The sequence below is a fragment of the Hippocampus comes genome, unplaced genomic scaffold (assembly GCF_001891065.2).
Source record: "Hippocampus comes isolate QL1 unplaced genomic scaffold, H_comes_QL1_v1.1 scaffold315, whole genome shotgun sequence".
NCBI lineage: Eukaryota > Metazoa > Chordata > Actinopteri > Syngnathiformes > Syngnathidae > Hippocampus > Hippocampus comes.
Window position 1 is genome coordinate 683102 of NW_017805539.1, and position 25212 is coordinate 708313.

General features: G+C 47.2%; 1 protein-coding gene across 4 annotated transcripts in view; it reads right to left on the minus strand.

Moving 5' to 3' along the window:
• The window catches only part of LOC109521050 (histone-lysine N-methyltransferase ASH1L), a 45361-nt gene extending 20439 nt beyond the window's left edge, over positions 1–24922 (minus strand). The window contains exons 1-13 of one of the 4 annotated variants that reach the window (XM_019878663.1): positions 24348–24919; positions 17967–18758; positions 12189–15912; positions 9055–9370; positions 8696–8872; positions 7809–7903; positions 7640–7713; positions 5815–5860; positions 5689–5729; positions 5540–5610; positions 5271–5446; positions 2069–2163; positions 1863–1963 (exon numbers count right to left, since the gene is read on the minus strand). In XM_019878663.1, coding sequence (XP_019734222.1) covers positions 1863–1963; positions 2069–2163; positions 5271–5446; positions 5540–5610; positions 5689–5729; positions 5815–5860; positions 7640–7713; positions 7809–7903; positions 8696–8872; positions 9055–9370; positions 12189–15912; positions 17967–18584 — 5534 coding nt within the window. In that variant the 5' untranslated portion in view covers positions 18585–18758; positions 24348–24919. Of the gene's footprint in view, positions 1–1862; positions 1964–2068; positions 2164–5257; positions 5447–5539; positions 5611–5688; positions 5730–5814; positions 5861–7639; positions 7714–7808; positions 7904–8695; positions 8962–9054; positions 9371–12188; positions 15913–17966; positions 18759–19055; positions 19822–24347 lie in introns of those variants that run through there. The other 3 variants (XM_019878664.1, XM_019878666.1, XM_019878667.1) reach the window with 3 other exon arrangements.
• Positions 24923–25212: the final 290 nt, after the last annotated feature.

The window sequence follows — 25212 nt, forward strand, 5'->3', positions numbered from 1 at the left end:
TTTTAGCGGGGGGTAGTATACACACTTGTTTAGTGTCTTTTAGCGTGCTCGGGCACTAGTGCAAATTAATTTCAGCTGGTCTGTTTTTTGTTGATCCTCCCTCTATCTCTCTTTTTTTTCCCCCCTCTCTTTCGTCCCGGACAAAAGATGTGTTGACCAATTTGCAAAAGGACTTTTGTTTCGCTCGTCTGCTGCCCCGTGGCCCGAATGCAACACTCTGTAGAGCGGCAAAATGACGGGCCAAGATGGCGGCGGAGCCTTCAAACATCTGAGCAGGTCCAAGAGTGAAAATAAGATGGTTGTGGATGAGAATAGTACTTAGCCTCGCTAGCTTCAGCTATTCCAATCACCATTCCTGCAGCTTAAGGCAAGTGACATGTAACATGTTTTAAGGCTTTTGAATTCCAGTTTAAATTAAATTCAAGAAAAATTTCCCCAATGTCCCCCGTTGTCCAAAATTGTCTGTTTTTAAGCGTCACAACTAAAAGCACATCTCTGTTTTGTTGGTTGCGCAATATTACCGCTAAAGTCTTTCAGTCACGTATTTTCTTCAGAATGTTTAATTTATTTTGAGATTTGAGACTATTTACAATCCTAAAATCTATTTGTCTATATTTTTTAAGACTTTTGAAAGATTGATTTAACACCCCCTGGAGGACCGGTGGTGAGTGGTTAGTGCGTTGACCTCACAGTGCAGAGGTAACGGGTTCGATTCCAGCTCCGGCCTTCCTGTGTGGGGTTTGCCTGTTCTCCACGTGCCTGCGTGGGTTTTCTCCGGGTACTCCGGTTTTCTCCCACATTCCCAAAACATGCATGGCAGGCTGATTGGACGCTCAAAAAAAATGGATGGATGGACCTTGTTTTTCATATTCATGCATTCAATGCCTTCCAAGACTTTTTAAAGGCGAGGTCAAGTCAAATATGTTCTCCACAATATATTCTAAACAGTTTTCTGATTAGATTGTGTTTGTGGAATAGGAGTTAAGAAGAAAAATCCACCCATTTTGGGGGCAGCCATTTTGGCGCTTGCTGTCGGCTGAAAATGACATCACAGTGCCTCAGGGGCTGTGATGTCATTTTCAGTCGACAGCAAGTGGCAAAATGGCCACCCCCTGAGATGGATAAAACCATATGTATTTTGCTGCTTAATTTACATTCCACAAACGCAATATTCATCAGAACAGTACCATGCGTTGGATCAGTCAAGGTCTACTGACTATGGGGATGGCTGTTTTTTTTTTGAGCAAATAGCTCTCCATCCATTTTGTAACACATAGGGTCACAGGTGAGCTGAAGCCTATCCCACTTGACTTTACGTAAACTCTGGACGAATGGAATTTCTACCTCTGGGCAATTTAGAGTCGTCAATGAACTTAACATGCATGTTTTCAGCAGTGTGGGAGGAAGCTGGAGTACGTGGTGTAAACCTACGCAATCAAGGGGAGAGATGATCTTGACTGGAGACCTGGCACATACTTCAGCAAGAAGTGGTGCCCCCCCCCCCCAACACCCCACAAAAAATTCACCAAAAAAGGGGGGCAAGGAAAATTCAAGTTTAAGAAAGGCCGGGGAGTGATTTGAAGGCAATTGCGTACCAAGCCCAGAATGACTGAATGTCGTCATGAAAGCAAAACATTTGTTTTAGTGGAACATTTATGCAACCATCTAATTGTACGCGCACTTTGGAAAAGGTTTTGAAATCTTTTTTTAATTCTTCTGTCCATGGTACTTTATCAAGGCCGTGTTGACTTTCTATAAACATGACGAAGTTTCCCATTGTGTCTCCCGCTCCACTTGCCTCAATGCGTGTGTTAGCTTATGAATGCTGCAGGGTCAAAAGTAAATCGTTCAGCCGCTTTCTCCTCTGCTCTCTGCTGCATTCTCCCACTTTGTCTTCCTCAGCCTCCCCTTCCTCCTCCTCCTCCTCGTCTTCATCATCTTCTCTGTTCCGGCTCTCCGTGGGCTGCAATGAACAAGATCGCCAAGATAATCATCTACTACTCATGGACACAAATCGGAAGATACCAATCTTCCAATTTGTGTCCACATAATGCAGGAATGCACTTACACGGGGGCTGGCGCTGAGCGAGCGGGTGGTGTCGTCGCAGCCCGGGTGAGGGTCACTGCTGGAAATCGTCACTTCCGCCACCCCCACTGGTACATCTGGAAAGAGAATAGACAGAAGTTGTACAGTTTTTTTTTTAGTCACGGTGATCCAAGAAAGAAGCGAATTGGGATGGGAAGGATGCTCACTGGACACATTCGGCACACTTCGGAGAAGAATAAGTTTCGCTTGACACTCTCAGAGATGTGTTCGTTTAACAATGTTGATTCGTGCGGTTGTCGTTTGTGGTGCTGTATCGCTGCACTACATCATACAGATAGGGGTTTCGAATGATTGATTTCAATTTCGAGGGGAGTTTAAGGATCAGTGACAGGTGATCGTTAATAAAGCGCCGGGCGAATTATTGGAGGATCGGGTCTATTAGGCAGAGGACGCGAGGTGAGCAAATTGGGCATTTTCTCAAATTGTCCTTTGAGTCACAACAGAAGTGTCCCAGCTCACCCTCCCACCCCCGCCTAAGAATCACAAATGGTACGGTGCTGTCCATTCGTTTTTCTATCTACAGTAGTACTCCCGCATTGGGGAAGCCGTAGCTTATCCAAGCTGACTTTTGCGCGACAGGTGTGGCACAAATCCTCAATTAACCAAACAAACATGCATGCATGGTTTTGGAATGTGGGAAGAACCTGAACCTGTAAGAACTATGAGGCAGATAGTCTAACAGCGACTTCACCATGTTCCCCACGCATCCAGATTCATCAGATCCAGGGACGCGCCGACTTGTTTGTCTCTTGCCACCTTTTCTCGTTCCACCTCGGAGACAACTTGCACAAAGCGCTCAAAATGAAGTGTGAAATTAACCCTTTCATGCACCCTGTAACCCGATAACATGAGAAGCTGTCCACTGTAGTGACCGCTGTCCCTGAAAGGGTTAAAACACTAGAGACTCACTTCTCCTGCCCTGGCAAAGCCCCACTTCTTCTTTATTATTTTTTTTATGGCCCAAAAACAAACAAAACAAAATTAAGACAGTGTCAAGTGTGGAAATACACAATGACAGAGAGCAAAGTCTCACTTCTTTGGATTCTGTGTGAAAGTCGTAGGCTGATCCGTGGTGGCTCTACTGTCAGAAACCGCCGGTTGGGCTTTCCCAAAACTGCTCACCAAAGAGGCGTCAGGGTTCAAACAACCGTATTTGGGAACCGATGGAAGGGTCTCCAAGGAAGCTAACAATTGCTTTGCATGCAACACAGCTGAAGAAGCGCATGTCAAATGTCACACACCCGTTTCGGCATTCCCTGACACACAGGCGCCAATTCCTGTAGATGTCATCCTGCCTCTGAAATCAGAAAACTGCCAATCCCCATTCCGGGTCAGTGTCGGAGTGGTGGAAAATGGCACTCAAAGGCAGTGCTTTTGAAACAATGCAGTTCTTGTTGTCGATCTCATTCTATTGTGGTGGTGGACCCACACTTGTGGTCCTTATTTGCTCTTGATTACAATCAGTCAGGGAGACTTTGATCAAAAGAAAAAAGAAAAAAAGAGGGGGGAGGGGCTCCCTGCTCGCTTCTTGGACACCAAAAAGTGGATGGCAGAGATGGGGAAAGTTTTCTGCGCGCTTAAGCATTCTGTGGTCGGAAAAGCACTTTAGTTTGCGCTGCAGAAAACCAACAATGAGAATGGTGGGCTGTGAGAGCGGCACGCAAGCATGCTTGTAAAGGAAAAGACACAGGACATCCACATCACCAGAACTCTTTTTTATACAGATAGTTCCAGTCAAAAGTTTGGATGCGCTTTGCCACGAATAGCATGGCGAAGTGTCCAAATCCTAAACCGGTCGTGCGTACAACCGCCATCATCATGATGGATGTCGTGCGAGACCGATATGATTTTTCTGGTGTCAACACAGAAGGATAATCGTGATGCTCAGAGGGAAACGTGATGCTAATCGTGTAACCGACAATGTAACGGTGATTAAATGTAGTGATGAAAATGGTACATGCGATTAACCTCGTTTCACACTTGCACGACAGTTAAAAATCACGATGCAAGCCGACCGCCTTCAAGAAGACGACCCCGCTTCATTTGCAAACGGTGAGTAGTTTTATTTGCTTTTACTTCTATCGAGTGAATTTTACGGACGGGCAATCAAAGCGCAGTCACTGTTGGCATATCGTGACTTGTTTGCTAAATTTAGCAATTTTTCCAACCGCTTCAACTTGAAACTTAAATTCCCACAAAAAAATGGACATAATTGTTTTCACGTTGCTTTGCATAAGACAAGGAAGGAGCCCAGTGGAAGTGAATCACGCCAAACAAAAACGGTGAATTAGCACGTGGACCGGCCGAGTGGTGACATTCATTCATTCGTTAATGTTCGTTCAGATGGTAAATTGTCAACGTATTAACTCATTCAATCCCAGCCATTTTCACTGGAGCAACCCCCTCAATCCCAGCGTTTTACCGGATTTTGACTGATCTTGCAAGGCCCACAGAATATTTGGTTCTAATGCTATATAAACATGGAGCCTACCAAAATAAAGTTTATCTTTTTCCATTCTTCAGCAGTTGGCATGACAAAATGGATAAGTTTCATGAAAATGGCGATTCCTGGGCAAAAAAAACGGAGAAAAAGAGCTTTTTGTAAAAGCATGCATTTCAAGCACGTGAGGCACCACTGCCGCCTACTGGTCGCTTTTTGACATGATTTACAATGCAAACGACTTAAACTCCTTCACAGATTGGATCAGACCCTCCTCCTCTCTACGACGCAAAAAAAAAGACTTAGACTTACAAGTATGTCCTTGGTAGGCGGGGCCTAATTTTAAAAAGACGTACAAGTACGCCTTGTGGAATGAAAGAGTTAAGGATTGTGTTCTGGTTCTGTGTAGGTTGGTGCAAGTTCATGGAAAAAAAAACGTGTTTGGTATCGAGCGAAATAAAGCAAATCGCAGAAGGGGGAAATAAAGCAAAAAGGCAAATTGGAAATTTGAATTTTGGAAAAAAAAATAGTTGGAGATTTTATTTTAAATCCACTTTGCCGAGCCCTAGTTTTGTTTATGAGGCAAATTTGATGAAATATGAACAAATCAAAACAACCAGTGTTCTACCATGAAGGTATTTCTGAATGTAGAAAGGCAGCGTGTATACCGAGCGCGTGACACCGACAGAAACAAAAACTAACACACACACTTGCTTCATGGACCTGACTTGATGTAGCTATCGTCCCCACTGGCTCCGTCCGCGCACACGTCACGCCAGTCCCCCTCCTCCGCCTGGCCGTCCCCCTCTCGCCTCCCCTCCATCCTCAGTCGGATTTGCCGCTCCCTCACCAGCTCCCAGTTCCTCACCAGGAACACGCGATGTGTCACCACGAAGCTCCTGACCCACATTGGAGCACATCGGCCGGCGAGTGAGCAAACAAGGCGTCGGATAGCTCTGACAAAAATGCGGGTCACTGCTCGAGTGCCGTACCGCTCGTCGCTGCTCAAAGGCTCCATGTCGAGGTGAGGAAAGAGGCTGGCCAAGTCACCCGAGCTCTCCTCCTGAGTGAGGAAAATCCAATACGGATTGAGGTCGCAGCCTATGCGCAGCTTGTCAAACAACTTGTCATTGACTCTCACCGCTGCGCGCCGAGAGGGAAACGTTCTCTCCTTCAGTCGGCCTGCGTGTGAGAGACGTTCACAGTGAGACCCCATTTGAGCGCATTCATCTGAAAACATCAAGTACGTCGTTCTGGAAATACTCACAGTAGCGCCGCTTCCTCTTCAGAGGGAAGGAAGGTTGCCTCTGAAGCTGTTGGGGAAATAACATGTTTACAAATTCAAAGTTGTGTCAGAAATTGTCAACGCTGAGGTGCACAATCAGAATGGAATGACATGAACTGGTGACATCACACAGGCGGTGAACGTAACCCAAATTTGCACCTAAATCGGGAACACAGCGTCTTATTCGAATCGATGCAATAGCGGCGGTCAAGTCATAGTTACTGGAAATATCCATCCGTCCATCCATTTTCTGATCCGCTTGTCCTCACAAGGGTCGCGGGCGTGCTGTTGCCCATCCCAGCCGTCCAGTAGGCGAGGGACACCCTGAACCGGTTGCCAGCCAATCGCAGGGCACACATAGACGGACAACCATTCACGCTCACAATCACATCTCGGGACAATTTAGAGTGTTCCATTAACCTTCCATGCATGTTTTTGGAATGTGGGAAGAAACCAGAGCACCCGGAGAAAACCCACGCAGACCTGCAAACCCCACACAGGAAGGCCGGAGCCAGAATCGAACCCTGCAGCTCCGCACATTGACATGAACGTGCGACCCAGTCGAACACGGTCCCGCCGTTTACTGAAAATATTTGTCTGACAAACACTTCTAGGCTGTAGTGATGAAAACTCCATCCATCCGTTTATTATATTGCTAATCCTCACTTGGGTCGCAGGTAAATCAGAGCCTATCCCAGCTTTAATATAGGCGAGAGGCGGAATACGCCCTGGACTGACCGCCAGTCAATCGCAGTGCACGTATAGACAGACAACCATTGAAAATCACATCTCAGGGCAATTAAGAGTCTTGGATGAACCCAGCGGAATGAAAGAGGTAGAAAACCCAAACGCCAACATTGGAACCCCCAACCTCAGACCGATGAGGCACATGTGCAAACCACTCGTCCAACGGAGATGAAAACAAGCAAATGAAAAAACAGAAGTACGGCGGGAACCGAGCGAACACAATACAGAATTGCGTGTCATTCGTCACCTCAAAACCGCATATGTGGACTGTCGACCTGATCATCCTCAGATACTATACAAATGTTGCCTAAGGGCTGTAATATATTTCGGAAGTGAAATGTTAGTACAGAGAAGAGTAAATCACTCACCGCCCTGGCTGACACTCACATGACACTCTTTGATCAAGTTTAAATCCGTTGCGTCATGACATGGCCATTGCGCAACATTAAAATGACGAGACAAAAATAACCCGAAAGTGCCATCTTCTCTCGTGTGAATGTGGAGAAAAAAAGAACCTGTCACAGATCTATAATTCCCAATAAACTATTGGGTATCAATAAACGCATCTTCATCAATCATGAGACGCCACCGGAATCGTGTCACTGATCTCGCCTTTTGACAATCTTGCAGTAGAAAGCGCCACGCTTTGCTGCCAATGAGTGTTAGCGTTGAGAAATATTACAGCTCAGCAGTCGCAAATGAGCTGCACATTTTGTTCTTTGGATGTAGTTGGAATCCGATGAGAGATGACAAGCCATTCCAGTGTCGAGCAGAAATAACCACAAACCGCAACCCTCTCTTAGATGACGCGCAAAGGCTCCTTTTTTTTTCCTCTGCTGAAATGCCATGCAAATGAGGTCCCGATACATCACGGCACAAGTTTGTTTCCGTGACCTCGCCTGAGATCTTGCGCACAAAAGCCTAATATTTTGGTTCCGGTGAGAGTTAACGTGTTCAAAAAGTCACAGTCGCCACCGGACACCCAAATGAAACATCATGCCAAAAGGCCAGGATTGAAATTTCCTGTTGCGTGTGTGTGTGCGCTGGAGCTGCGTCTTACCTGGTTGTGCTGCCAAAGCCACATGACATCATAGGGCAACTGGAAATGAATCCTCTTCATTCGCAAGTACTTCCCTGTCAGACACAAGCATGAGAGTTTGGATGAATGGTCAGACTGACAGTAAAAGCCCGTCACCTCATCTTGTCCTCCACTTCCTGTCTAGACTCACCGACATGGATGGGCGCTGGTAAAAGGCTGTAATCCCACTCGCCCGCTTTGAAGTCGGCGCTCCCTCTGGAGAGGGGTCGAGATTGGGAAGGAGGACTGAAAGCAAAAGGTGAACAAATGAATCCATTTAATGCATTGTGGGAATTGAAAAGGGTTGGTGCAATTTGGAATTCGGGCAAATTCTGTGAAAAGTTCTGCAATCCGAAATCAAGATTTCACGCAGGACCCGTTTTGTGAGTAGTATTACCGTATTTTCCATACTAAAAGGCGCCCTGGATTATGAGGCGCACCTTCAATGAATGGCCTATTTTGTCATTTTTTTCATACATTGGGCGCACCGCTTTATAAGACGCAATCTACAATGCATCCACTAGATGGAGCTACGCTCAAGGAAACGCCAAGAGAGAGAACGATCAGATGTCAGTAAAACGTGAAACTTAAAGCAGCGACAGTTCACTTAACCAACAGCAAGTTATAACATTGACTAGTTAACGTTGAACTCTCTTGCCGCTGCTCTATTTCTGTGTTCAACTGCGTAACCGATGGCCTGAATTTGGAACTCTGCGTTGTCAGCATGTCTCGAGCAAGGAGCCATTTTGGGGTCGAACTATTACAGTAATGACCATATACAAGGCGCATCGGATTTTACGGTGCGCTGTGAGCTTTTAAAAAAATGGAAGGCTTTTAGGTGCGCCTTTTAGTGCGGAAAACACGGTAATTTGTGGGATTTGAAGGTAAAGGCCACCATCCACAATAGTTTTTATGATGGTGAGCCTTTTGACCCTGGAATGGATTCTTTTCAATGTGAACCAGCGTCCCGTAAAAAATTGTGTTCAATTCGAGGTTTCACGAAATAAATGTCATCTCACACACGAGCGATTGTCTTACTCTGTTGTTTTGTAATCATCAGAGTAAAGACCGGCTCTCAAAAACGTTTTCCTGGGAGGACCGTCTTCACTCTTGTCTCTTTGGACAGCAGCTGGTTGGGATGCGGGCAGCTCGACGGCCGATTCGCCGAGACATTCGGCGGGCGCGTCGCCGCACCCCGTCTCGTCCTCTGCGACACTAAAGGGTAAGCATGAAGCGAGAGATAGAGCGACAGGGAGGAAAAAAAAAAAAAAGAGAAAGAAGAGGCACTGGTTTAGCACACAGTGCTGAAATGTGGCCGGTTAATATGGGAAGATGTTACAGAGCAATGAGAGGCTGAATTGTGAGAGACGAGCGTTTGGGGCCGGGGAGTGTTTTACCTCTGATGACAGGGAGAAGCGTCATGTTTTCTCTTCCGTCCTCGCTTCCTCTTAGCCTGCGGTTCCGAATCCGTCACCCGTTGCACCGAGCTAACGCCCGCTCCATCACAGTCCGACAGCGCTCTCCTTCCTCCGGCATTGCCGTCATGACGGATGCACTCTCGAAGGAGGTCGGGCGACAACACAGGGGGAGGCAAAGTGGAGGGCAGAAGGCGTTTTCGGGGTCGGCCGGGTCTTCTTTTGTTTTTCCCTGCGGCGCTGCGTGTCTCTGGCACACCTTTCAGCTGCCCGCGGCTTCTTGGGTCACCTTGTAAAGCTGCAGTCGGTGTAACGGAGAAGAAAGAGGCGGAGGGAGGGGGGGATATAATAAGTGGCAGGGAGGAAATGAGACAGATGTGGATCAGTGATGAGGCCTGCAGGAGGTGTGAGTTGAGACCACTCTAGGCTGAGTCATGCCGATGGGCCACAGATTAGATGAGTCACAGAATTTCCTCGGCCTTGCGTTACTTCTGGGAAAATGATTTATACGCGCGTGCACACAAACACAGCTCACTGAGGCTTTTCTTCACGTGAACATGTCGCCGGGGCAACATCTACAGCAGCACGATGCGCGTTGAAACTGTTAAATTACAGCTGACATAATTCTCATCTCTAAACACCACCGCAACGGATTTGAAATGAAACAAACAAGATGTGCTTTAACTCCAGACTTTCAGCTTCGATTTTAAAGGGGAAGACAACCCCCAAAATTTTCTTTCGACTAATATGCTCTCTGCGGCCCCACTAGTCAAACTAAACACGACATTCTGATCAACATTGCATTTGTGGAATATGAGTGAAGCAATAAAATACACCTGTTTTGAAAGCGCTACGTAAATAAAGACACGTTGTATCATCCATCTCAGGGGGCGGCCATTTTGCCACTTGCTGTCGACTGAAAATGACATCACAGTTACTTAGGAGGAAAACGACCAATCACTGCTCAGCTCGCGAATGTCACATGACCAAACTCGGAAAACCTTTATTATTGTAAAGAACATTTTTCACTTGATTCCTCCTTTTACATCCAAGTGAGTTGTAGGAATGACAACAATTTGTACAGTATGTTATGAATACCTCCCACTTATTTAGGGGCCAAAAGTTAATGAGACAAATTAGTCACAGCTTCAAGTCTGGAATGCGTGAACATCAAATGCTAAATTTCATTAGTGGTGATGCTCTGCAAGTGTCTTAAGATTCTGCTTGTTTTTGGGACGTTTTCCCGTCAGTTTTAGCTAGCAGGTGAAATGCATGCTCACTCGGATTCAGAACAGTTGATTGACTTGAGCAATGCATAACATTCCACTTCTTTGCCCTAAAAAAACAAAACAAAACCCTCTTTGGTTGCTCACACAGTATGCTTTGGGTCATTGTCCATCTGCACTGTAGAGTGCTGTCCATTCAGTCAGTTCTGAAGCTTTTGGCTGAACATGAGCAGATAATATCACCTGCAGAGCTTCAAAATTCATGCCGATGCTATCATCAGCAGAATCTTCAAATATAAATAAAGGAATTAGTTCCATAGTCTCCCATACCCCCAGAGTGTTGATGTCCCGATATTAATGAACCTGACTGTATTCACACTACATTTAATGATTTCATGACTGCATATTTTTATAAAGCACAATATTTTGTCTTTAAAATACATTACAAACATTCGGGCGAAAAGCCGATTTGAGATGCGTGTGTTTGGAGTGGTGTTTGGAGTGGCAGAGGAATGTCAGTCACTTAATTAAAAACGTATCTCAAGGCACCGCCGCTCAGACCTCTGCGTACATGTGAACGCATTGTTTGCGCAGTTGCCTAATGTGCAAAATATTCCCAAAGGTCTGCCCAGATCGCATGTGCGTGCTTTCATCTCCAAACACACATGCGCTTAGTTTTGATGTCCATGTTCTTTTCTCGACATGTTCCACTCGCACGTTCCGTCCAAGCAACCTCACGCTGACCTGCTAATCCTTCATCAATCACTCTTGAGCTCATCTTTCCTCTTTCTTGCCATTTTTCCACAGCCTCCGACAAGGCTGACCACTCTTTGCTTATTGAATCTCTCCAAGTCAAATAGGCCCTGTCGGCTGGCGGCCCATCCTTAAATAGCCACTCTTGTGGTTTAACTAATGACTGTGCTCTCTGGGTAGCCTTGGGCTCAAACATCGTGCGGTTCGCGACAGCCCCGAGGAAGATTTTCTGGCTGGATCTCATCAAGACACTGTTTTTATGCCATAACACTTTGTGTGTATGTGTGTGTGTGTGTGTGTGTGTGTATGTGTGTGTGTGTGTGTGTGTGGGGGGGGGGGGGGGTTTAAAAAAAAATTCCAACAGAAAGCGGTTGCCGAGCGGTTGTGTGTGTAAAACACATCCGCTGCGTAGCAGCAGAAGGAACCTATAAAAAGACAAGTCTGATCTCGTCTCAATCGGTCGTCAGGCTTTAATGTGTGCCTAAAAACAGTTTTGGAATTAAACAAAAAAAAAAAAAAAAGTCACTTTTTTTTTTTGTTAAACTATGCGCTATCAACTCTATCTCTGTATCACAGAGCTAATAAAAAAATTAACGAACTCAAAGGCCTGTCTATCATTCCATATGGTTGACATGGGATATTTTGGGATCATTTCCCAGATTTCCCATTAAAAGCGATTATTCATTTTTTGTAATCATGTGACCGGAGCCAAGATCAGGGCCACCAAATGCAACATTTAAGATGACATTTCATGGATGTGGTGTGAGAAAGAAAGCCCACAAATGTCTTTTTTATGTTTAAACCACAACGATCATCACATTTGATAGCTGGGCCATACCCGTTCATAATTTAGTCCGGCACGCTGAGGACTAAATGACACCTGCCTGGAAAAAGTTTCCGCACCCTTAATTTAACACCGCGAGGTTGGTTGTTTTAATTGGCGCGGATTTGTTTTTGTGTGACCTCCTGTCTGCCAGGTTTTATGTTTTCATGCGCGCAGCTATTTTCCCAAGAATGTTCACCTTCAAGAATATAATTTAAAAATTGAAGATTAACTTCTGATTCAATGCACATCTCGAGTCGAAACCTCCTGATTGAGGTCACAGTTTTTTACCGGCGAATTTAGCAGCATCTCACCTGTTTCTCTCCTCTGAGTCCAAGCCGACTCGTCCGTCCTCCACGACCTGTCTCCGCTTCCGAGATTCCTACCGGCCAGCCCGCTCCTCAGGCCACGTCCTCCCCCCGTTGCCGCGTCAACCGACGTGAACAGGTTGGTGTGCGTCGCGGATGGAGGCGTCCTGCTCGGGTAGGGGCGGTGAATGTCATCCCTGTCGTTGTCCTCCGGGTCAGAGGGAATCATTGGACCCACGCGTCCGGCGGAAGACCCCCAGCTGGTGTTTGGGAAGGACGCACCCTTTAGTTTGGCCCAACTTTGGCCCAGGGCTCCCCAGCCCCCTCCGAACGACGACAAGTGGGAGGAGCCCAGTCCCAAGGAGAAAAGCGATCCGTGTTTTGATCTCTCTGTCAACGATGACGATGCGGCAGTCGAGAAGGAATTATTTGCATTCTCACGTAACCAAGGTGACTCTTTGGACAGCACGCCCTCCATTCCTCTCGTGCCCTTCCGCCCTCCTCCTTGCCCCAAAATGAACCTTGACTTTGAAGCGGAGAAGGCCTCTCTCGCCACCGCGTCCTCCTGTTCCTCATGCTCCAACGCGGCCTCCCCTTCCGCGTTACGTTCACACCGCCTTTGTCTGTGTTTATGTTTGTGACCGCAGTCGCACGGGAGGCTCGATGCGTAGCCTAAATTGAGGCCTCCTCCGTTGCCTTCAATCTCCCCTCCGAGAGCGCCCTCCCTCAGCAGCCTGCTCCTCTGCCTATGGAACCTGGCGGGGTTAAGGAGGATGTGGGCATGGTGGGGCTGCTGCGAGGCATACTGGTGAGGAGAGGGAAGCGGGTACGAGCCGGGGAGATGGTGGTAAAGTGTTGTGGCCGGTGGGTAGTTACTGTAGAAGCCCATGTTGTCAATTGTTTCCTGGAACTTGGACGGGCATCCGCACTGCCTGCGCTCCGGCTTCCTATTACAATGCAGCGTCTGGCAGGGGTAGAAAGACTGAGAGGAGAAGGAGGGGTTCGCGGCGTAAGATGGAGGGTGAGGAGAATAGAAGCCGTTCAGATTGATCCTGAAAATATTGGAGCGATGAGAATGCGAGGAGTGATGGCGCCTGCCGCCGTCAAACGCCTGGCCCACATCCGACCTGGCCCAACCTCGCCGACCGATGTGGACTTCGCTGAATTGACCGATGAGCTCTTCCAGTTCGGACAGAAACTCTGGATCCTGCATGAGTAGCTGTTGGTGTTTCTTTTTGTGTTTGTTTTTCGGTCTCTTCAGTGCGTTGTGACCAATGAAAGGGTAGTAAGCCGAATGAGTGCACTTGTTATGTCCAGGGCAGGGACACAGGCAATTACAGGAAGAGGGGCAGCCGTAATCCCGCCGCCTGTGCCGATGTCGCTGCCGCTCGACGGAAGCGGAGTTGCCCATCGGATTCTTGTGTCTGGCTATCGGAGGCTCCGCGAGAGAGGAGCGCTTCGGGCCCCCGAGAATGCCCGCAGACCCTTGGCCCAACCTGAGCATGCCTCGAACGCCCCTCATTTCCGCTCGCTCGCAGACGCTGTTGTTATCCGTTCCGATCCCGCTATCGCTGGGCAACGTCTCGTCGCTGTGCGATTCACTCCTGGGCGACGGAGTGGCGTCTTTGAGGTGGCCGGGGGGGCTGGGCGTGGGACGGAGCGGAGCGCCCGCAGAGGAGAGCTTACACGAAGACTGGTGAAAAGGGAAGTGCTGCCTGCCCTGGCACGGGCAACTTTTCTTCACAAAGGGGGAGAGGGAGGAGGAGCAGGACGGGGGACGGGGGGAAGTGCAGGAGGACGACGGTGACGGGAGAGAGAACGGGGGAGGAAAAAGCAGAGCGGATGGCGGTTCGGTGACACTTCCCTCGCTGTAAGGGCTCTGGGCCCCGCTGGAGTGTGTGAGGGACGGGGAGGGAAACGGGTGAGCGGCGGGAGGCTGGGGCTGGTTGGACATGAAGAGAGATGTTTCAGTGGGCTGGCTGAACAAAGACGACGGAGCGTAGGTGTGGGAATTCAGACGAGCCGTTTGGGATTTGGGCTTGCGTCCTCTCCTCTTGCCCATATAGATGGTTCCTCTCTTGCTCACGTTGATCTGAGGGCCCAGCTTGGTCCCAAAGGAGGAGGACAAGTCGGAGAGCGTGGGCACCGTCAGAGCTTCGATCGGCTTGTATGTTTTCGGAGAATGCGCGAAAGCTTTCGCGCTCTCGCTTTCCTTTCCGCCGTTGCCAGACGTCATTACCTTGTGAAGTCTCTTCTTCTTCCTTTTCTTCATCTCGTTAATCAGCCTCCTGATCTTTAGCTGCCTGTTTCCCTTCTCGGGAGGAGGAGAAGAAGGATCTCTGTTCTTATCTGGGACGTCTGTTTTATGAAGCTGTTGTTTGCGAGGACGGCCGCGCTTCTTTGGGCTGGAGTCCAGGACGGGGCTTTTCTGGATGTCGTCAAACTCCAAAAAGGCGACCTCCTCGGGGGAAAGTCTGAGAGGGGATTCGGCAAAGATCATGGTGTGGGATTTGGGTCGGCCTCGTTTTCGGGTTGGGGTGGCGGGGGTTTTGGAAACGGGCTCTTTCGAATCGGATATGGAGAGGTTCTGTTTCGGGGATGATGGTTTTGTTGTCGGCGAGCAAGAGGGAGTCGAGTGAGCGGACAACCTCTGAGAGACACTCTGTTGAGAATCCGTTTCGTGATTTTCCACCCTCTGAGCCCGGTGCACCAGTTTGGTCCAGCTGGGCCTTCTGGCTTTACGTTTTTTCAGCGGTCTGCTGTCCTGCTCTTGGCAGGAAGGCGGCGGCGACAGAGGGGGCGGGGCAGAAGATGACGGCGGATGCTTTGGCGGCGCCGTTGAATACCTGACGACGTCATTGTCCTTTGACTTGGGAGCGCTGTCGGCAGTCGCCGCTTGTAGCTCAGCCTGCTTGATATGATCTCTCACGCTCCCCTCGTCAGATCTTCCTGGGTCTGCCACTTTATACGGGTTATCAAATTTACCCACGGCGCCTGAGCACGTGTCCTCTTTTCTGTGTTTCTCTGGGCTTATCTTGCTTTTCTCAGGCTTTTCTCCGGTCTTCGATTCGTCGCCGCTTTTGTGGTCTTTAGCCTGTTGCAATTTGCCGTCCTTTCCTTTGTCTTTTTTCTTCTTTTTGATTTCCTCCTTTCGATGATCACTCTTAACTCTCGCCGCTTCCAGCCCATCTCCCTTCGGCTTTCGTTCTTTTCGTTTGTCTTTCTTTACCTTCCGCTCTTTAGCTCTCTTTTTGTCATTGGAGCGCTTTAGCGAAGCTTCCTGAACTTGGGACTGTGCAGGAGACGCATCCAGAGCGGGGGAGGATTTTGATTTATCGGTAACCGAGGGGGAGTTATTCTTCTGCGCCAAGCAAATCTCTGTTTTAGAAGAACCCGGAGGTGTGGCGTCCGCAGCGGGAACGGAGCTGCTGTGTTTTGCAGTTTTGATGGATAGGGCATCTCGCAGTTTATCTTCAGAGCATCTCCCGTTCAAAAGTCCTTTCTTGGACTGCACCGCGCCGTTGTGTTTCTTGAGGATTTCCCTTCCGGGCAGTGTTTCGGTGCACGGCCTGGAGAGGGTCGCTGAAGCTTCCTGGTGGTTGGCGGACGAGCAAGGTTTGAGCACTCCGGGGAACGGCTTCTCGTGGTTGCCTGGACTCTTTTCTTTCTTCCCTCGCTCCAACGAAGCGGCAGGAGTCACGTCTGTGTTACCCGCCAGTTTGAGAGGAACCTGGGGAGAATTAACACGCAATCTCTGTCATGCAGCGCAATGACGGGCAGATCAAATATGTCTGCCGTTGACAACAGTTTAACTGTCAACAGTGATGGGGGGGGAGACAATAACAGAAATGCTTTTGTTTTTGTCCGCCCATTAAAGTCCAGACCGAGGACAAAGTGACTCAATCAGGCAGAGAAAGGAGGGCGCGGGGAGCGAGGTGACGGAAACGGGAACGGAGGGGGGGCGGTGACACAGAAAGACACAACGCCAGAGACGGAGGAAGAGGGTGCTATGGGGGACAGAAAGGGAGTGAAAGATAAATGAGAGCAGGTAGAGAAACGAGGGGACGTAAAAATAGAAGAGAGGGACCAATATAGCGTGTCGGCCAGCGAGAGAAAGCGGCGCGATTGGTCGCTATAAATTGCCACTAATACAGATGAGGAGACCTGACATTTTGTACTTGTCCTTTAATTTTGGTAGGCGGCGGCTTGAGTGGCGTTTGTGCAGCTAAAGCAATAAGCTTCCCCTCAGGCCATCGTCAGAAGGACTGATGGACCAATGCCTGTAATGGCCAAGTGGTTGCTGTGCCGCTGTCCTATTTATAGGTCCTGTTTTGTTAAATATGCTGCTTGCTTATCACTATTGAGACAATTGCTCATTTGACCTTATGATGGCGCGCCACATAGCCGAGTGATGTGAGCATGCCCGGTGGTTAGCAAAAAAAAAAAAAAAAAAAAACAACAACAACGAAAAACATCGCACAGCTACTGTGCATAAGTGCAATTAATAATGTATGAGGACACATTTGGAACTTGCTTCCGCTAACAATCCATCCATCCATTTTTCTGTACCGCTTAATCCTTTGAAGGACAAACCGTCATTCCCTTAGAAAAGACGGAAGCTCTCTATGGGCTGAAATATAATGCAAAGAGGGAGACTTCAAAACATCGACAACATGCAGCACCGCGGCCCTCGAGGACTGGAGTTGCCCACCCATGATGTAGGCTGTCTCTGACATCACCTTCTTTCGACCGTAAAATCGTGAGACTGACTAGCTATGTAGTCCACTCCATTTTGATGCAAAGGCTTTAAGACAGGGGTGTCAAACATACGGCCTGCGGGCCGGAACCGGCCCCCAAGGAGGTTCAATCTAGCCCGCGGGATCATTTAAAAGTGAAAAAAAACATATTAAAGACACAGAATGAATATTTTTAATAAAATGCAATTCGTGGATTATCCGCTAGGGGCAGACCGTTTTGATCAGAGTAGAAGACAACATTGTTTTGATCAGAGAAGAAAACAGCAGTCTCAATCTGTCCCTGAGACAGACCCAACACAGCAGACGCTATCAATGCGCCAATGCTTCTTTATACCAAAACAAAGGAAAGACATTTTGGTTATTTATAGCAGAGTATGGTATAATGTTAATGGTCCGGCCCACTTGACATCTACCAAGTCCGTATGTGACCCACAATGTGAAATAAGTTTGACACCCCTGCTTTAAGATATCCTGAATCAACAATTGAGAGAATTGGAGGATTGTCCGTCCTAAATCCCCAGCCTCCCCAAAAATGTAACTCTTCTCAACAAGCTGCACATTTTGTTTTGTTTTTTTTTCTTTCAAACGCGTTGCGAAATGCCGCTACGACTTTATACTTGCTATTAAAACAGGCGGGGGCTGTTTTGATGCTTGTTACCCGGCATTCATACACTATCATCGTTTGTGATGCCAGCAGCTGACGGGCTTGTGTGTGTATGCCCTTCGTAGAGACGAGCCTACAGAGAATCATCACCCGTCTCTGTGGCTCCCATCAGCTTTACTGAGATTTAATAGTGAGTTACAGCTCATTGTTTTTCCTCTAGCGACAACACTTTTATTGTCCCCCGCTCGCATGGTGCAGTTTTAACAGCCCTGCCTCCGTGCTGAAGAGACACATGAATGAATGTGTCCCAATGAATGCTGGAAGCGTAAACGAGCAACAGTTTGCACCTAAGGTTAGAATATCGTAAGGAGAAAAGGATTTTGTTTGCAGTTTGTTGATGTCATTACAGGAGGTTGAACTCACCTGTTTGGTCCCTGGGTTCGCGATGGCTGAGGCTACGGTGGAAAGAGTCACATTTGCTGGTGTTAAAGACTGTGCGGCTGCTGCTGATGATGATGATGATGATGGTGTTGATAATGATTGCAAAGCGGCAGATGCCGTTTGTTTACACGCAATCTGGACGCCATCTGAACCCGAGCGGTTTTCCCTGCTCGCGTCGTCCGCATCGGTTGCGGTCCTGGTGGGCAGGGCGCCCCCTCGACCCTGCTGCCTCTGATAGGTTCTGATGGTGGGCTTGCAGACGTAGCTCTCCAAGATCTTGGGCGGCTTCTTGGTGCGCTTGGCTTGCACGCCGATGCGGAGTCGCACGTTCCCGTCAGGGCAGCTGGTCTCTCTGCCACATAACTGAAGCTGCTGCTGCCCCGCGCCCCCACAACGACCCTCGATGAGCAACTCCAGCACCGCCCCCTTGTCCCCTTCCCTCTTCTTCCCTCGCCTGTCCTCCTTCTTCCCCGCGTCCAAATCCTCTGTCTCCACACGCTTTCTTTTCCCCTGGTCCTGCTCAAAGTCCTCAGTTACTGGGGAGGCATCCAGCGTGGAGTCCGTCATTCGAGGGGTGCCCCCCTTCATTCTCTGATCCATCAGAGAAGTCAGGGGGGAGGAGAAGAGGACTGAATAGTTCCCAGTATACCACTGAAGGAGTTTTCCTGCAGGTGGAGGTGAGGTTTTGAAGAAAGAAAAAAAAAAAACACTCAGTTGAGCTCGTTCATCCGGGAAAGAAAGATCTTGTCCTTTGGGCTTGAGCTGACAAAACGCCTGTTAAGACAGCGAGAGAGGAAAATAGAATCCAGTCATTAGTCACTTCAGTGAGCACAGATGCTGAGCAGCAGCAGCAGCAGAAGCAGCAGCAGCAGCACAGGAATGGGGAGGAAAGTCCCCTTCCAAGGGGGCAGCTGCGGAGAGGCGCTACAGTGTGCGTCCATAGAGATGATCTCATCACACAGAAAACCCGGGGGTCTAATCAACACGGCCCGAGTCCCAGAATGCCTGCACTCAACTGACTGGAAGCGAGACTTAGTCACATCATTGAAAAACAGTGAACGGAGAACTTACGGCTGCGAAAAACTTTCACTTTTAAGCCCCTCGATATCAGACACCTCGTTGATTCTAACCCAAGCTGCCGCCATCTTTGCGCCTTCTGCTCTCAGCGACTCCTTCTTCCCTTCCTGGCGCTGGGCTGTACTTTCTTTTCTCTCTGAAAAAACTCCCCGTCTCATTTTTGGCAGCAAGCTTTCGCATGCATTCTCTATTAGCCCCCTCCCCTCTCTCTTTCTCGCTCTCTAGCTCACTCTCTCGCTCCGAGTAGACCGCACCGCTGAATGGTCCACTCGAACACTATATTCCTGTTAATCACAACCATATTTCCTCCTCCACTTTATCCTTTTCCTTCTTTTCTACCTAAATCCCTCCATTCACGATGCTCGACAACCCTCCTCCCCTCCTTCCCTCTCAGTCATGGTAACACCGCGTCGGGAAAAGGGGGGAAACTTATTTTTGGAAAGGAGCGCAAATTCCTTCTCCTCCCATTGCTTCCTCTGAGTCAAGTAAGCTTTTCATTGACCCCATTGTAAATGGACGTCTAATGTGACATTACAGCTAGTAACACGCCCTAAAACAACATTCTCCCCACCAAAACAAACTCGCTCTTGGTTCAGCCCAAATGAGGACCCCGGGCACAGCAAATGGACCCAGCCTTTGACCGTCCTTCATAACGTTCACGCTCGCCATCAAGGGAGGCATTCATTTCACAATTAAAAAAAAAAAAAACACACCTTGCAAAGCATTCTTGCGCCTCTTATGACATCCACTCGGGAGCATTCTAGATGTTTTCATTTAGAAACACCCCCACAAGTGCCCCCCCCCCCCCCACCCCCCCACACACACACAACCCCCAAAAAACGCATTCGCTCAAATCAGACAGAGGAGCTCAAATCAACATCAGTTCCAGTAAGAGACGTTACGTAAGACCGCTGGAGAGTATTTCCGCCACCAAACCCTGCTGTGAAATTTGAATAAAGTACGCTGTTAAGCATTTTCATTAACGACCTTCTCGTAAATCAGGAAGAAGTACATTATTCGTGGTGATTTTGGACCGAGCCTTGCCGTAAATCACGAAGAAAGGCAAAGTCATTGACAGTAACCGTTATAAAATGTTTCGAATTACCGATATTAATTGTTGAAAACGTAAAAAGCAGCGGTGGGCGAATACCGATACAAGGTAATTGTATCGGGCTGATACAGGCTTTATTTCAAGGTATTGGGTACTCATGAAGAATGCCGATATCAGGCACTAATACTTGAAGAAAAAAAACTCTGACGTTGAACACCTTTTCCATGGCAGTCGTTGGAGCTACACATCAGTGAATCATACTGGTATCGGTCTGAAAAAAAGTGGTATCGAACATTCCCAGTAAAAATGGTATACCACAAACCTCCTTGACTCCAATTGCTACTTTCCTATGAGCCCAGACTTTGGTGTCATCTTGTGGCATTGTACAGCATTACAAGAAAGCACACCAAAATATACTGATTTTCAAACTCAATTTTTTAAAATGCCTTTTACAGTACCGGTACACTTAAAAAAAAAGTGAAAAGTTGCCAATGCGGTCGTTTATTGAACCCCAGGAGAAAAGTAAAACCCATAAACACAATGAGCCCACTCTTACGGTATACGTAAGCGTGGCGGGTCCTTCAACTTAAGGGAAGCCCATTCCGCATGCATATAAACAGTCTTTTATACTCTATGAACTATCCCGCCCAAACATAACTCTAAACTATCGCAACGTTGGACCAGCAGCTATTTCCCATGACAGGATGATGGGTGGACCTGACACACAGAGTGAGCTCGGGCTCCTCAGCAGCGCTGAGGCGACGATTAAATCATGATAATGGCCCCCGCCGTCTTTCCGGCATCCAATGGCGGCGGCAACGTTATCATCAATAACTGCGAGCATCTGCCTGACAACAGCACCAGCGCGGGAGCTCAGCTGGATGTCAGGAATGGATGTGGTGTGAAGAAGCCTCGGGCGCCTCACCGACGCATGCAAGTTGAGCACGAGAATCAGAAAAAGGGAGACAACAAGACTGCATTTCCATATCACGCATGGCTAGTTTGTCGATTCCTTTGGAATTTGTAAAAGTGTCTGTGGAATAAAAAAAGCCGTTCTCAAACTGGGATCCTTGGGCCCCCAGGTGCCGCCAGCTGTAGCTTGGGAGTCCACAAAATATTGTGAAATCAATTTGGACGTTGTATCACTAAACAAAATATGCCGACTGTCAGTCAGCTAAACAAACATAATAAATCAATTACTTTTCCCTACCTTACCTTCAGGCTAATTACAGGATGTGATCGTGCAGGTTTCAAAATTTGGCATGCACACAGCACTTTTAAGCTAGCAATGACGGACACATATTTAATTTGATTTGATCAACTTCATTTTCTATTCAACAGGTAATGAATATTTAGGTGTTGAAATTGTCTCAGTGAATGTTCTGAAGGGTGGCCCAGTGTTCCACTGGTTAACGCGTCGACTTCACAGTGCAGAGGTCGTGGGTTCGATCCAGGCTCTGGCCTTCCTGTGTGGAGTTTGCATGTAATCCCCGGGCCTGCGTGGGTTTTCTCCGGGTACTCCGGTTTCCTCCCACATTCCAAAAGGTAAAATATTCATGTGCAGGGGGGGGTCCTCAGTTTACGACTGTACTGACAACATTCTGAAGTTCGTGAAGTAGCTTGCAAAAGCGGCTTAAGAATGTGTCGTCACCGAGCACAAGAAGACACACTCACTTTGCAGCCTACTCACTGTTTATTATTTGGTCGTTCAATATTTACAGCTTGAAAGTGTTTTTTAATGCAAATATTTACAGCGATTATAATTTCCGTGTAAATTAGGGTTAGGTGGTAGCCGTAAAAAAGGGAAATCCATTGTAAAAATGAGGCCCTCTCCGTAGTTCAGATGCTAACAGCACTTAAGACAGAATCTAAAAGAGGCAGGTATGTTCCCAGAGTTGTAAACGTCAAGTGTACAAAAGTGGAACCTTTACCATACCAACCCAGTGACAAGCCACTGTAGCAACATTAGTGTACCTCGTGGGCTTAATTGTTGGATTCAAATGCACTTTTCTCAGAGCCAAAAGGTCATAGGTACCATAAATCTACATTCAAGTCACCCCCATAAATCTCTTTTATAGGCCCCCAATGTAACTAAGGCTGGATTTCCATTGCATGGACACAATTCCGATTTTTATTTTCTCTCATTTGGAACAATTGGGTTTGTGCGTCATGGCAGCACGACTAGGGAAAAAAATTGTGTGGAATCAGCGATCTTCAGATTGAATCAGCCCTCTTCTGAAAAGGGATGAAATCTATCATATATCTGATAACTGCCAATGCAGGTGCGGCATATAAACTCACCGACCGGATATACACCGTCAATACAAGCCCGACGTCATCAGAGTACATCGAGTGATCTCGCATAATTGCCCATGTTTGCTCATACATCACATTCACAAACACCAGCTGCAAATCAAAACTACAAGGAAAGCAAAGACAATTGAATACGGTCTAAACTACAATCTGCAGACATCAAACATGGTCTAAATGTGCTTTATTAAAAGTGATGAGACATTAAAGATGATATAAATATGCAAGATTGGACGTAAGTCCGTCATTTACATAATTGCTGACAGTTGCCAATCGCAGGGCACACACGGGCGTACAACCATTCGCGCTCACACTAGCACCGAGGGACAATTTAGAGTGTTCAACGCGGCCATATATAACCTTTATTTATTATTAGTATTATTTTTTTTAATGTATTGTTTACATTTGTGTTGACATTTGCGGAGTTATTAATGTACATTTTGAAGCATGCATGCTTTTTTAATTTGCTCTGCCGGTGTAAACAAACAAACAAATAAATAAATAACAGGTGATGCATATTTAGAAGCAAAAATGGTTTCTTCCACCTTCTCCTCTGCGTCAAGGTCCACATTGTGAACATTAATGATCTCCAATTAATTGCTTTAAAAATTTTCATCCGACGACAGAAGGGTTTTGGTTCTGAATGTAGGCTGCTGTTCAGTGCAGGGGCAGCCCTATTCTAATGGTATGCAGGAAATTGTGAACATTAATGATCTCCAATTAATTGCTTAAAAAATTTTAATTCGACTACAGTAGGGTTTTGGTTCTGAATGTAGGCTGTTGTTCAAGTGCAGGGGCAGCCCTATTCTAATGGTATGCAGGACCGTGTCCACCCCAATATCTTGAAAAATTCCAATCTATTTTGCCTTATCAAATTATATAAACAGCATTTTTGAAAGAAATGGAATCTGGAAACATACAATTGCTTGATTAACTGATTTTGGCGTGTTGAATAAATTCAAGTCGAAAAACTTTGGCCCTGGCATCCTTTGATTTTTCTGCATGTGGTTCAGGGAGATACACAGTTATTCTCTTTGTTTTATGTTTAGTTTGACAGTAAACTTAAAATTTAAGTGCCATTAAACAGATTGAAGTCTTTTTGGGGAATTGTTCATTATCTGCCAAATGGCTGCTTGTTGTGAAGCGAGGTGAGTGAAGTTGTTCCATTTGAGTATCTTAAGTCAAAGCAAATAAATCATTCAAACACAGCTCATCAAAGGGGGATCAGTGTCATAGTAACAAAACGTATTTTTCTGAGTACAGATAAAGTGCATGCCTACAGTATTGTACTGGTATCGCTTTTGATCCATCCTTACTAAAAACTAACCTGGGACCTGTTTTAGTTCCCGAGCCTCAGTTTCAGAACCCCGAACACCATATAGAACCAATCGATCAACCACTCTATCAACGAAGGTACCATCCTCTACTTGTAGTCTGAATGTGACACGCACAATGGTGTGTCCTTGTGAGTGTGTCAGGCGTACATTGTGTACCCAGATGGCAGCTGCGTAGGCTCGCTGACATTTCCACTGGAGCTACTTCCAGTATAGGCAGCGGGGGTGTTGCCGCACTATCCTGTCAGTGTCACAAGAGAGCGTCCACGCACAAAAATCACAACACATCACGGCTGACTGGCACTTAACAACAACACACACACACGTGTTGTTTTAATGCCAACACTGTACACACACGTACACGCACATACGCACACGCACACGGAAGTGAGAGCTGAAATGCGCCACCTTGTTGTTTTTCTCCCCTCCTCTCACTGGCGGGAAAAGACATCAGCGTGCACACGCAGGACACACTCGGCAACAAGGGATAAAATTAGCGCAAAGTGTACACTAGCAACGCTGCGTGGCGCTAACAGGCCCACGCATCTTAGCCGTGACAATCCGGAATCAAAAGCTACGCAGGCTACTTACCTACCAACCCCTAAAAAGGAGCGAGCGCGTCCCGGAGCAAACTGCGTTGACGACGCGGGAGGTGAAGGTGTTGCTGTCCGGATCCTTTCCCGCCTCCGTCGTACCGTGCAATGCCGCCACCTCCGCCCACCCGTGTGACGATTCACTGCTCTCCTTGCGTGAATGACGTGGCGTGGATCAGACGAGTAAAAAAGGTTATAAAAACACAGCACCAGCGGAGCGAGCTTTAGTACATTGGCGGGAGTGTTTTCATAATCGTACAGTAGGCAGTTCTCAGTTCGCCGTTAGGGGGCGCGCTAGTTGCTCTCAGCTCTAATACTGTGGTCTTATTTTTTCTTAGTCATTTCCCGTGCTGACAAAGTTGCGTCGTTTCCCGCCAGTCGGGATGAGTCGCGTTGTGTCCCATAGGCCGCGAACGCCTCACCACCTTGTACATGTGTCAGAGAGGAGGGGGTGGGTGATTGTGGCCGTAGGGGGAAGCGGTGAACACAGCATTGCCCTTCATAACAGACGGACAAGGAGGAAGAGTGTTATTAAACGTGAGCTCACTGGTGGCCAAACCGTTGACCTTTAAGGGGCACATTCGATTTTTAAAATGGACAAATTAGCCCTATTATAGATATTTTTATAAATAAACCAAACAAATACATGTGAAATTTATTAGATTTTTCCCTACTATGCGTTTTTTTTAATAATGAATTTAATTATATCCAACCCATGTGAAGTAAAAAAACCCAAAAAATGTTAAATGTGAATACTACAGTGTGTCCCCCTCCTCCCCTCAAAATGTAAATTTTTAAATCAATTATTTTGAAAACTACTCATTAGAGCTCAATAAAATTGAACAGTTTAGTTGTTGAATATA